General features: G+C 39.7%; 1 protein-coding gene across 3 annotated transcripts in view; it reads right to left on the bottom strand.

Annotated features, from left to right (window-relative positions):
• The window catches only part of STXBP4 (syntaxin binding protein 4), a 165576-nt gene that overhangs the window by 16857 nt on the left and 136691 nt on the right, over positions 1-12028 (bottom strand). For 2 of the 3 annotated variants that reach the window (XM_004747367.3, XM_004747368.3), the window contains exon 17: positions 7476-7533. In XM_004747367.3, coding sequence (XP_004747424.1) covers positions 7476-7533 — 58 coding nt within the window. Of the gene's footprint in view, positions 1-6010; positions 6311-7475; positions 7534-12028 lie in introns of those variants that run through there. The other variant, XM_013053675.2, reaches the window with a different exon arrangement.

The following is a 12028-nucleotide window of genomic DNA, read 5'->3' as shown; positions in this document are numbered from 1 at the left end:
CGAATTTGTAATTACATTAGGATTACCCAGCATAGGCTATACTTGTAAAATAAAGTTAGGGGGTAAGAAAACATAACCTCCAATTTTTTCTCTTCTGTGTTCTCTATATAATTTATAAATAAGAGGACACAATGTAACTTAAGCCTTTAATTAATACAGTAAGCTGACAATGGCAAAGTCTGATTCAAATATAGGCTAGGATCCACATTCTTTCCTCCCTGGGAACAACCTAATAGGATGTCCTACCTCAAGTCAATGAAGACAATCATCTAGGGTCATTAATTTCTCTGACTGGAGAGAAATGAAGACAGCCATACCTTCCAGAAATCATTTATCTTTTAGAGTCATTAAAGCAAAGCTTTTAAATACTATCTTATAAGAACTTCTTTGGGTGGCTTATCATCATTTATTTCATTATTTCAACCTACCCTCTGTATTATTACTGCTCACCTTGGCAGAGTTTCTGCATTAGCAAAATGCTCTAGAAGACCAAAGATGCAAAGATGAGGCATGTGTCCCCTACACCTCTCCCCGCTACACCCACAGCAGACCCTACTGACAAGACATCACCGAGGATGAACACAGCTTAGAATTCTTCACAAAACCACGTTTGAGACAGTGAGTTGAAATCTATTTGCCTTCCCTGCTCTAGACCGAAACTTGTTTCATTCAGAAATTACAGACTTCCTAGGTTCTACTGATAGACATTTGAATGTTCTAAGTATACTTCTTCCTATGTAATGGACAAAGTTTTTATAAGACGAGGAGAGATCTCACACTGAAGCCATATCAACACAAATAGACACATGGAGAATTATAAGTTTAAGTAACTTTTAAAAACATATGATTAGGGGGTGCCTGGGTGGCTCAGTGGGGTTGGGCCTCTGCCTTTGGCTCAGGTCCTGATCTCAGGGTCCTGGGATTGAGCCCTGCGTTGGGCTCTCTGCTCAGCGGGGAACCTCCTTCCCTCTCTCTCCGCCTGCCTCTCTGCCTACTTGTGATCTCTCTCTCTGTGTCAAATAAATGAACAAAATCTTGAAAAAAACAAAAAACAAAAAACAAAACCCAAATGATTATACCTACTGGAAAACTCACTAATCACTATACATAGCATCATTCCATGTTTGAAGCTAGTGTCTAGTAGTGCCATATCTGTGTTACAGATGTATAGGTTATACAAACACACACACACACACACACACACACATAAAACATACACATATATAAACATATGTGTTTATATACAATATATACAAACTGTGTGTGTGTGTGTGTGTGTGTATTTACATATATTGTGAAATAGCACTGTGGTAGGCATCCTTTAAGACAGGTCCCAATGATGCTCACCTTTTGGCAATCTTACTCTCTATACTGTACGAGGGTCGGTCTGTGTGACCAATTCCGTATGGCAGGAGTGATGGTATACCACTCACTTTTAGGATTGGTTATATAGACATTGTAGCTTTTGTCTTCCTATTTCTCTTGCTCTTACTCTTTCTCTTCTCTCTTGTTTTGGGGGAATCCTGCTGTCTTGTTGTGTGTGGCTCTATGAAGAAAGGCCCATGTTTTGGTGAGGAACTGAAGCCTCCTGCCAACAGCCAGATGTGTGAGCTTGGAATAAATACCCCAGCCCCACTAAGGCACTCTTTAATCCCTAGCCTTGGCTAATAGCTTGATCACACCTTCATGAGAAACCCAGAGAGAAAGAGTCAGAATGACCCAGTAAAACCACACCTGGATTCCTGACCCTCTGAAACTGGGTGAGAAAATGTTTACTGTTTTAAGCTGCAAAATTTGGGAGAAATTTATCATGCAGCAATAGAATTCACATGATTATGATCATCAATCACAGTGAATCTGAATTTTTCAAGAGCAAAAGAAAAGAACACAATGAAAGCAATGTAGCAGTAATGTCTGATTTGTAAGAATTAAAATTAGGTTTTACTGCTAAACATAACTCTCATAGTAATTTTGTTAAATTTTATAACACATTTTAAAGTGGAATCATACCAAAGGACTACTGTAAATCTATTAATAGTATACCATTTTCAAAGGGAAGAAACTGGGTAGGAAAATGGTTAAGTAAATCAGATAATTTCATCATAGCACCATCATGTAACTGACATTTGTTGCTAAATTTAAGAATGCTGCAAATCTCTAAAGAGAAAATATGGAAGTCTTCCCTTGAATGCACTGGTATGTGTGTGTGTGTGTGTGTGTGTGTGTGTGTATTTATATGTACACACAAAAGTGAGGCGATATGCATATCTATGCCTATATGCATATATATACACACACATACATATATACAGACACATGTTTTTTAGTTCTGTGAAATGCTGGCTCTAGCAATGCCAACATTTTCATTAAATTTGTTTATACCAGGTAAAATGCTTTCTTCTCTTGCATGAGAACTTAAGTAGATGACTACAAAGTATTATTGGGTGTGCAATGGACATGTGCAGGAATATTCAATGAGGACTATATTTGTCTGGGCAGTCTTGGGACAGCACTGACAGTTATTCCTTTGCCTGAGGCTTGCCTTCCATCAGATGGAACAATTCAATTTCCGGGAAGACAGTGACAGGTGTCAGTTTTCAGGGAAGAGATTATATGTATACAGACCATTATCTCCTCCAGTGTCCTGGAAGGGCAATTTCAACTCGTTCTTTTTAAGTAAACGTGAGAGAGGCAATGACCTGAGTTCATTACTTGCTATTTCCTGCCTCCAAAGTATATCTACCTGGTAAATGAACTACTCCTACCTCAAAATCTAAGGCCATCCAGGCTCAAAATTTCAGCTGGAGTAAATGGGAGGATGAAGATGAAAAAATAAGACAAAAAAGCTACATGAAGGACATACAATGGATATCTGTGTATGCAGCCATTACGGACGTGGCAACATCACCTATCTGAACCCAGCAGCTAGGAGCAGGAAGTAACCCCCATCAGAATGTTAGGAGTGACAGGAGGGTGTGGGGCGGGCTGAACTTAGCTGAAGTGTGTACTTTGGCTCAGGTGCTATGATAGGCTTTTCACATACATAAGCTCATCCATTCTGGACAAGAACCCTACGAAGTGCTAATATTCTCTCCACTCTGCAAATATGGAAAATTAAAGCTCAGAGAGCTTAAGTAAACATGCCTAAGGTCGTTCAGCTATCCTGTGGAGACACCAGCATTTGGACCCAAGTTCCTCCAAATCCAAAGCTCAGGCTCTTCTTTCCCCTGTATCAGATGGCTTTCCTATAATCAGCTCTACCTGCACTAGAACTCCTGACCTTGACTCACACAAACCCCTGCAGGCCCACACCTATTCACAAGCGATTCACGATTCACGTGAGTTTGATGGTCTGGCGTCCTGGCCTCCTCAGATGGGAAACGCCTGGGGAAGAGGGTGAGGTGAGTAAAAGATAAAAAAGGAGAATGGGGATAAGGCGCTGGCCAGGCACACTGAGAGCCGCAGGAGAAAGATAACTGGGTCTCGTTCTGGTTTATATAGTTTACCTTCCCCTGCAGAACTCACTAAAGATTTTGTTCAATGGCCTCATTGTAGGAAGGCAGGTTAGTATCTTATTAAGTAAAACTTTGATCAAGAATAGTGAGGCTATACCACATCTTCTTGATCCATGGTATATATACACAATGGAATACTATGCAGCCATCAAAAGAAATGAAATCTTGCCATTTGTGACAACATGGATGGAACTAGAGCGTATCATGCTTAGCGAAATAAGTCAAGCAGAAAAAGACAACTATCATATGATCTCCCTGATATGAGGAAGTGGTGATGCAACATGGGGGCTTAAGTGGGTAGAAGAATCAATGAAACAAGATGGAATTGGGAGGGAGACAAACCATAAGTGACTCCTAATCTCACAAAACAAAATGAGGGTTGCTGGGGAGAGGGGGGTTGGGAGAAGGGGGTGAGATTATGGACATTGGGGAGGGTATGTGCTTTGGTGAGCGCTGTGAAGTGTGTAAACCTGGTGATTCACAGACCTGTACCCCTGGGGATAAAAATATATGTTTATAAAAAAAAAATTAAAAAAAAAAAAGAATAGTGAGGCTAAAATAAACACTGGTGCTTGAATGGGGCTAACTTCTAGCAGAAAAACTAACTCAGGAAAGCTACCCGTTCCTCCATGAGGCTAAGGAAATGAAGCACTGTAGAGTATTAGCTTTTCTTATCTTTATTATTTGGCCTTTCTAATCTCCAGGAGATAACTAAGTATTCTTAGAACCAAGTTTCTATTCTGCTATTTAAAAATGGATAAGGTAAAGAAGACAAATGGCCAACAGACACATGAAAAAGTGCTCAACATCACTGTGCATCAGGGAACCACGGTGAGATACCACCTCACACCAGTCAGAATGGCTAAAATTAACAAGTCAGGAAACGACAGGTGTTGGTGAGGATGCAGAGATAGGGGAACCGTCCTACACTGTTGGTGGGAATGCAAGCTGGTGCAGCGACTCTGGAAAACAGTATGGAAGTTCCTCAAAAAGTTGAAAATAGAGCTGCCCTACGAGCCAGCAATTGCACTACTGGGTATTTACCCTAAGGATACAGATCATAGGGGAAGGAAGGGAAAAATGAAACAAGACGAAACCAGAGAGGGAGACAAACCATAAGAGACTCTTAATCTCAGGAAACAAATGGAGGGTTGCTGGAGTGAAGGGGGGGTAAGGAGGGAGAGGGTGGTGGGGAGATGGACATTGGGGAGGGTATGTGCTAAGGTGAGTGCTGTGAATTGTGTACGACTGATCAATCACAGACCTGTAGCCCTGTAACAACACATTAGATGTTAATTAAAAAAATGAATAAGGTATGGAGCTCTCCCTAAACCAAGATTTGTTTAAAAAATCTTTTGTCACATGGAAACATATGACATTAAAATAAGGAGGTGGAGGTGGTAAAGCCTGTGTGTGTGTGTGTGTGTGTGTGTGTGTGTGTGTGTTGGTGTTTTCCTACTGTATGGCCTTGACCAAGTTAGCCTCTTTTCCACAGTTTCTCCAACTGTAATGGTGACACAGTAACACAATGATATCTACCATGGTCCTCTGGGAAACAAATCTATCTTATCATCTCTTTCCTGCTTTCTTTGTAAGTCAAGATTAAGGTCTAGAAAGAGAATTGATGGGCTTCCAAAAGACAGGTTTAAGGAATATATTTAGGTTTAGGTTTGCGGGATGTATTTTCTATGCTGGAGCAGACTACATAAATGTACGTGTCTCTTTCTGTTCCTTCCACAGGACTTTGAGTTAGACCTCAGGGCAAATGGCTTGTTTTATTCTCTTTTTTCCCCTCCTTGGATGCTATTCTTCCTTGTGGTAGGAGCCCAGCCCAAGACTATTGTTCTAGTCTGCTAGACACAGTTGGCTTAAGCCAGCTGGGTACCAGGCAAGGGGAAACACTCACCATTTGGCTGGCCATCTCTTGCTCCCTCTTTGTCTTTGGTGATCAGTGATTGTGCCCTTGATTTCCTTTCTTCATGTGGCACTAGTTAGGCGCTGACACTCGGCTTTGGGTTCGTATATACTACTGAGAGCTGGCTGGGGCTAAGGAGTCCCCACAGGGTCCAGATTCATTTACTTACATTTTTTTAAAGGCCTTTGAACCAGAACCCCGGTAAATAATTGAATGCTATGTTTGCCTTCCTTTGATCAGGCATTTCCTTTGGGGACTTTCTAGGAGATAGGCGTGGCTGAAGGCAGGATGCAACCCCCCACCACCATAATACCATCCTGATAAAAGCCAACTGGTGTCCATTTTCTGAACTGCTGGGAGAATTAAATAATACAATGCACAGAAATATATACCTAACACTTGCCTGGTTATCAGGTTTTGGTCGATAAACGGTCATTTTCGGGGTACCTGGGTGGCTTGGTTGGTTAAGGGTCTGACTCTAGATTTCAGCTTTGGTCATGAACCTGAGGTCATGAGATCAAGCCCTGTGTGAGGCTCTGCATTCAGTGGAGAGTCTGCTTGAGATGCTTTCCCTTTGCCCCTCCCCTTGCTCACAAGCTCTCTCTCTCTCTCAAAAAATAAATATATCATTACAAAGTTAATATGAGTGAAAAACCCAATGAAAACGTGAATGTGGTTTTTCATTTTCCTGCCACCTCTACAGTACCATGATTCAAATATTCCAGGAAGTCAACAAGGTTAACCCAGTGTATCAGGGCACAACTCTCCTTCCAGAAGAGACATGATTCATGTAATCCGTGCATGGTATTCCTGGGTCCTCTATTCCAAAAGTCCCTTTCTCCATTTCTTATAAACTATGTGTTTGCTTTATTACATTTTGCTAGAAAACACAAGAAAAAAAAATACATCACAAAAACACTCTGCCTGGTTTATCCCTAGTTTTTTCCCCCTCAAATCTTTTAAAATATGAAGCTTTTGAATTCTCACTGTTTTCAATGGTCATATGATTTTTCATGCCCAACCCCCCACCCCTCATTATGGGCTTCTCCATAGGGCAAGTTAATCACAACTACTGGGCATCTACAACGTTCAGAGTTCTATGCTAAGAGCATAGAATAATGTCATAATGTCAATATTGTCATAATGTCAATTCTGGCATGACTGGAGCTCCTCAGAACAGAGTAGAAGTAGATCAGTCTGCTTTGTCCAGGGTAAAACTAATAACCAGTACAGCAGATAGAATATGTATTAATGTTGAGGCTTTCAACATTAGCTTTGAAAGAGTCCAGGACAGAAGAATGCTGGAGTCAAAAGACTCTGATTCTATTCTGGTTTGGTAATTTAATAGCTGTGGATTTTTGGGCAACTCCTGCAAGCTCTTATGTTCTTCATCCATAAAACAGCGAAGATAAGGCACTCATACCTCAAAAGGTGTTCTGAACTGAGATAGGGTTTGTTCACATTATGCCCCATTTATCTTGTTAGTTATTTATGGCCTGCCTTTCCTCCCTAATATATGAACTCCATGACATCAGACAACTAGTCTGTATATTCTACCACTGGATCTCCAAGGCACGGAACATTGCATGGCACAGAGCAAATGCTCAAAATATATTTGCAGAATGAATGAACTTTATAAACTGTAAAGCATTAAAAATGCTGATTATTATTAGTATTACTGCATTAAATATTAAGAAGTGTTAAGACAATACAAAGTCGATTTTTTTCATTAGATATTAACTCTCATAAGTATTAATACTTTTAGCCAGAAGTGAATTCAGGCAGCCAATATTTAAGTTCAGATTGTGATCTTGTTCCAACTTTTTGCTGTTTCCCTTGAAATAATTACCAGTTTCCCCCCAACCCAACGATATCTGATATTAGCATTTAAATCACATGAAATGAAAATGGTGAGGCTTCATTTCTTGTTACTAATTTTTGTAACCTCCAAGAGGGTTTCTTGGTTTTGCTGATTATTCTGCAACTTCCAGGTTCTCTCCAGATGTGAAGGAAATTGCTTACTTGGTTGAGATGCTTGTACTTACTTGATGAAGTACTTGATTCCATCTGCTGTGTAAGCTTCCTCCCACCCATAAGGTAGATCTAGAGTGAAGGGAAACCAAAAATACACTTAATAAGATGATAAAGATAACTTTATTTCCTGGATGCAAACTTCCCACATCTTTACAATTATTTGAGTACATTTCTTGTACAAAATAATTTTCTCGAAAGGAGGAATTAAAACAATTCAGATGAGCTTTCAGATTCAGCATCTTTAGAACACAATAAATAAGTCTGGAACAGTTAACAATCTGCTTTAGTTGCATTAACTGGATTATGACTTGTCATTTACATGGGGTGAGCATTTTTGTCAGCAGGATTCAAGCAAAAATTTTTGGTGCAGGCGATGGTTTTTGCCTAAAGGCAGAAGGATGGACAAGACAGACCCTGCTTCTCTATTTTGGCTCTACATTTCCTTAATTGGCTCCCTTTAGGTGTTTTCGCTCAGCTCTACAGGGTACTGGTGCATGAGTGCCTGATCAGCAGGAGCTTGAAAGTAGCTTCCGGACAAGACCGAATTCCTTGTGAAGTCAAAAAGTTTAGCAAAGTGATTTACAATGGATTGTGGTATTTTATTTTGTTAATTAAAAATTTTGTGTACTAAACACAAATGGCCAAACAATTTGCTAAACTTAGCTTTCATTTCTGTTAATGGGATTGAGAGTAGTTAGTGAGCTATAAAGAAATGCAGATTGAAGTAAGCAAGAAATTATTTGGCCATATTTCTGTAAATGAGTACATTTGTGTCCTCATATCGAGAGAACAGGCCCATGTTGAGCAGCCACATTCTTTTATATTGCAGTTATGGAAGGCACCCCTCTAGAATACAATGGTTTCTTTCTTTTTTTTTTTTTATAAACATATATTTTTATCCCCAGGGGTACAGGTCTGTGAATCACCAGGTTTACACACTTCACAGCACTCATCAAAGCACATACCCTCCCCAATGTCCATAATCCCACCCCCTTCAATGGTTTCTATCCTTCTGCTATATCCCTGCGTGGTTGCTAAGGATTTTAATTGACCTTTTGGATCTGTCTTTTGATCCTGGCTTGTCATGAATCCACTGATGGGTGTAATCTACATTAATGCACTAGAGAACAGACTCCATGGCTCAGGTAGTCGACTTCTTTGGAAAGAAACTGAGCTACCACCATAGACTGACTTCCATTCCCCTAAGTCTCAGCAAAGATGCATAAACTAGGGGCACCTGGGTGGCTCGGTGGGTTAAGGCCTCTGCCTTTGGCTCAGATCATGTTTCTGGGGTCCTGGGATGGAGCCCCACATCGGGCTCTCTGCTCAGTGGGGAGCCTGGTTCCTCCTCTCTCTTTCTGCCTGCCTCTCTGCCTACTTGTGATCTCTGTGTCAAATAAAAAAATAAGGGGCGCCTGGGTGGCTCAGTGGGTTAAAGCCTCTGCCTTCAGCTCAGGTCATGATCCCAGGGTCCTGGGATGGAGCCCTACATCGCGCTCTCTGCTCAGCGGGGGGCCTGATTCCCCCTACCCCCCTACCCCCCTCCACTGCCTGCCTCTCTGCCTACTTGTGATCTCTGTCTGTCAAATAAATAAATAAAATCTTAAAAAAAATAAAAAAAGAACTTTAAAAAAATGCACGAACTATTTGAATGAAATAAAACATCACTCTGTCACCATTCCCTTCTTTAGGAATCTTCCTTGAGAACGGTTCTGAAGTTGCTTTTATAATTAAGGAAAACAAGAACATTTTTATTTTAGATCTATTCCAGTCCATTAACCAGAAGTTGTATAAAAGAAGACTTTGGCTAAAAATTCTGTAACGGTATCCTTTGTCGATGAACACAGGCTACCTAGGAGCTTCTTTGCTCTCTTGGTGAATAAATGTTCCTTTTTTAAGTAAAAAATGAGTGTTTCTGGGAAGGCAGCATAATCGAATGGCTGGCTTCTTAGAAGCCCCCCAAGTGGCACCGTCTCCATCTCTTCCAGCAGCACATGCCTGGACACACGGGCCCCGATAATCTGCTGCTGCACCTGGTCAAGGAGGCTTATTTTCTTTTTTCACACTTTCTGTGTTTTACACTTTCTGTGTGATCATTGATTACGAACAACCACCTTGCCTGCAGGGAGGAATGTCATGAGTGTACAGAAGAATCTTGCTTTCATGATAAAAATGCTCAGAAATAAGACTATCCAGTCAATAAGGCAAAGAGAGAGCTCAAGGTTAAGGAGAAAGTCATTCTAATGGGACTAAGGTTTTTGTCCAAATGATTTGTTTGCCAACCATTATTATAGCTATAATGGTTGGACAAACAAATCATTTGGACAAAAACCTTCTAAATTTTAAATCACAGATTTTTTTTTCATAAAAAGGAGAAAAAAACGTGCACCTTAGCACCTTTTAATCCACAGTGTCCTTTAAAAATTGAGACAGACATTGGAGTACCACACATTCTCTCTGCCATCAGAATAGAATTCCCGCCCTGATTCTTTTCTCTTTCTTTCTTTTCTTTTTTAAAGGACTTTATTTATTCATTTGTCAGAGAGAGAGCGAGCACAAGTAGGAGGAGCAGCAGAGGCAGAGGGAGAAGCAGGCTCCTTGCCCAGGACCCTGGGATCATGACCTGAACCAAAGGCAGATACTTAACCAATTGAGCCACTCAGGCATCCCCTGATTATTTTCTTACAATTATTAAACAAGGACTATAACTTCACAACAGACTTATTAAAGGTACTAATCCATATTCATTTTAGTCAATATGGTTAATGAATGACTGTAGCCATAAAGATGATTCTTTTGTGTTAAATAATACACAGCACAGCTTATTTTAGGATAAATTCTCTATTCTGAAAAAATGAGCATTTCTTTTTAGAAGACTGAATGGTTTCTTCTTTTTCATGCAGCTACTATAATCTGAAAAACAGAACTGGAGACTAAATTGATAGTAATAATCTCTTAGGGATAGCTTAGTACTAGAAAACACAATCACTTTCCAGTTAAAAACTGAAAAACACAATACTGATAAGCTAAGTAGCTTATTTTATACAAAAAGAGCACTTTTGATTTATACAAGCTTGTATGTTTAAGCTAGACCCCCTTTTCCATTAGTAAATGATTTCATTTCTTCATAGCAAGTGATTTGGGTAAAATTATAACACGATCTAAATACTTTTCAATAATCATTATTATTCCAAGGCATTAAATTTTTTTCTCCATTCCTCATTTGCTTTATTCTTGTAAATATATAATGTTTCTATTTTTCCTTTTCATTTCGTGTCTGTCTTAAAACTATTATTATAACCATAATCACTTGAAATTGTTTCTGAATGGAAGTATTTGTCCATAGACTCTCACATAACATTCTCTCCATCAGAGATCATCTGTTTCCAATCAATCACTTCATGGGGATGGCTCCAAAATCTTCATGAGTATCTTGCCAAAGTAAGAGTATTGTACATATTTAGCTGTCACCTAAAACTCAACATATCCAAAACTAAACTCATCATGTTTTCGTACAAACTAGTTTCCTTCCAATTTTCCAGTCTATTTAGGTAATGAGATTCTCTTTGTCATATCTGACCCATTCATCAGATACATATCGATCACTTAGTATGTGTTCAGTATTTTACTTTGTGTTCAGTATGCAATGATGAACAAATAAACTTGGGCTTGGTCTATGGAGACTTAAAACATAATTATAAACAAAGACATCGTTAAAAATAGAAGTAAGTACAATGACAGAAAAGTTTTGAATACTGTGAAAGAGTAACTTACAGCACAGACAAAGACTAAATCTCTGAACACACAAAGAACTACACAAATCAGTAAGAACAAGACCAATGATGAATAGGAGTCAGGGGAACATGCTGAACATTCAGGACACAGAAAAGACAAATGCACTTAAACACATGAAAATATGCTTAACTTTACTCCTTATGAGACAAATACAAATTAAACTGTTATGAGATGTCATGCATATCATGTTAGTAAAGATTAAAAAGTTGTTTAATAAGACACTGTGTTGAAAGTGTGAAGAGACAGTCATTCCCATACTGATAGTATAAATTATTAACATATTTATAGGAACTTGTCAATATCTGTGTAAAATCTTTCTTTTTTCTTTTTTTTTTAAAGATTTTATTTATTTATTTGACAGAGATCACAAGTAGGTGGGGAGGCAGGCAGAGAGAGAGGAAGAAGCAGGCTCCCTGCTGAGCAGAGCGCCCGATGTGGGGCTCGATCCCAGGACTCTGGGATCATGACCTGAGCCAAAGGCAGAGGCTTTAACCCACTGAGCCACCCCGGTGCCCCTATCTGTGTAAAATCTTACGTGCTAATAGTAACAGCTGACATATGTTCAGTGGTTATGTGCTAGACTCTGTTCCAAGTACGACACATGTACCAACTCTGTTTGGCCTCACGGCCATTCTAAGAGGTACTGCGATCATCCCCATTTTACAGACGAGGGAACTGAGGCACAGAAAAGTGAAATCATTTGTCCAAGTTACATGGCTGGCGGGTGCCAGCGCCCAGAATCTGAAGCACTATCTTCACTGTCCTCATG

This window comes from Mustela putorius, unplaced genomic scaffold, assembly GCF_011764305.1.
Source record: "Mustela putorius furo isolate JIRA1106 unplaced genomic scaffold, ASM1176430v1.1 tig00003962_pilon_pilon_pilon, whole genome shotgun sequence".
In the NCBI taxonomy this organism is placed as follows: domain Eukaryota; kingdom Metazoa; phylum Chordata; class Mammalia; order Carnivora; family Mustelidae; genus Mustela; species Mustela putorius.
This window is presented reverse-complemented; position numbering and strand designations above follow the sequence as displayed.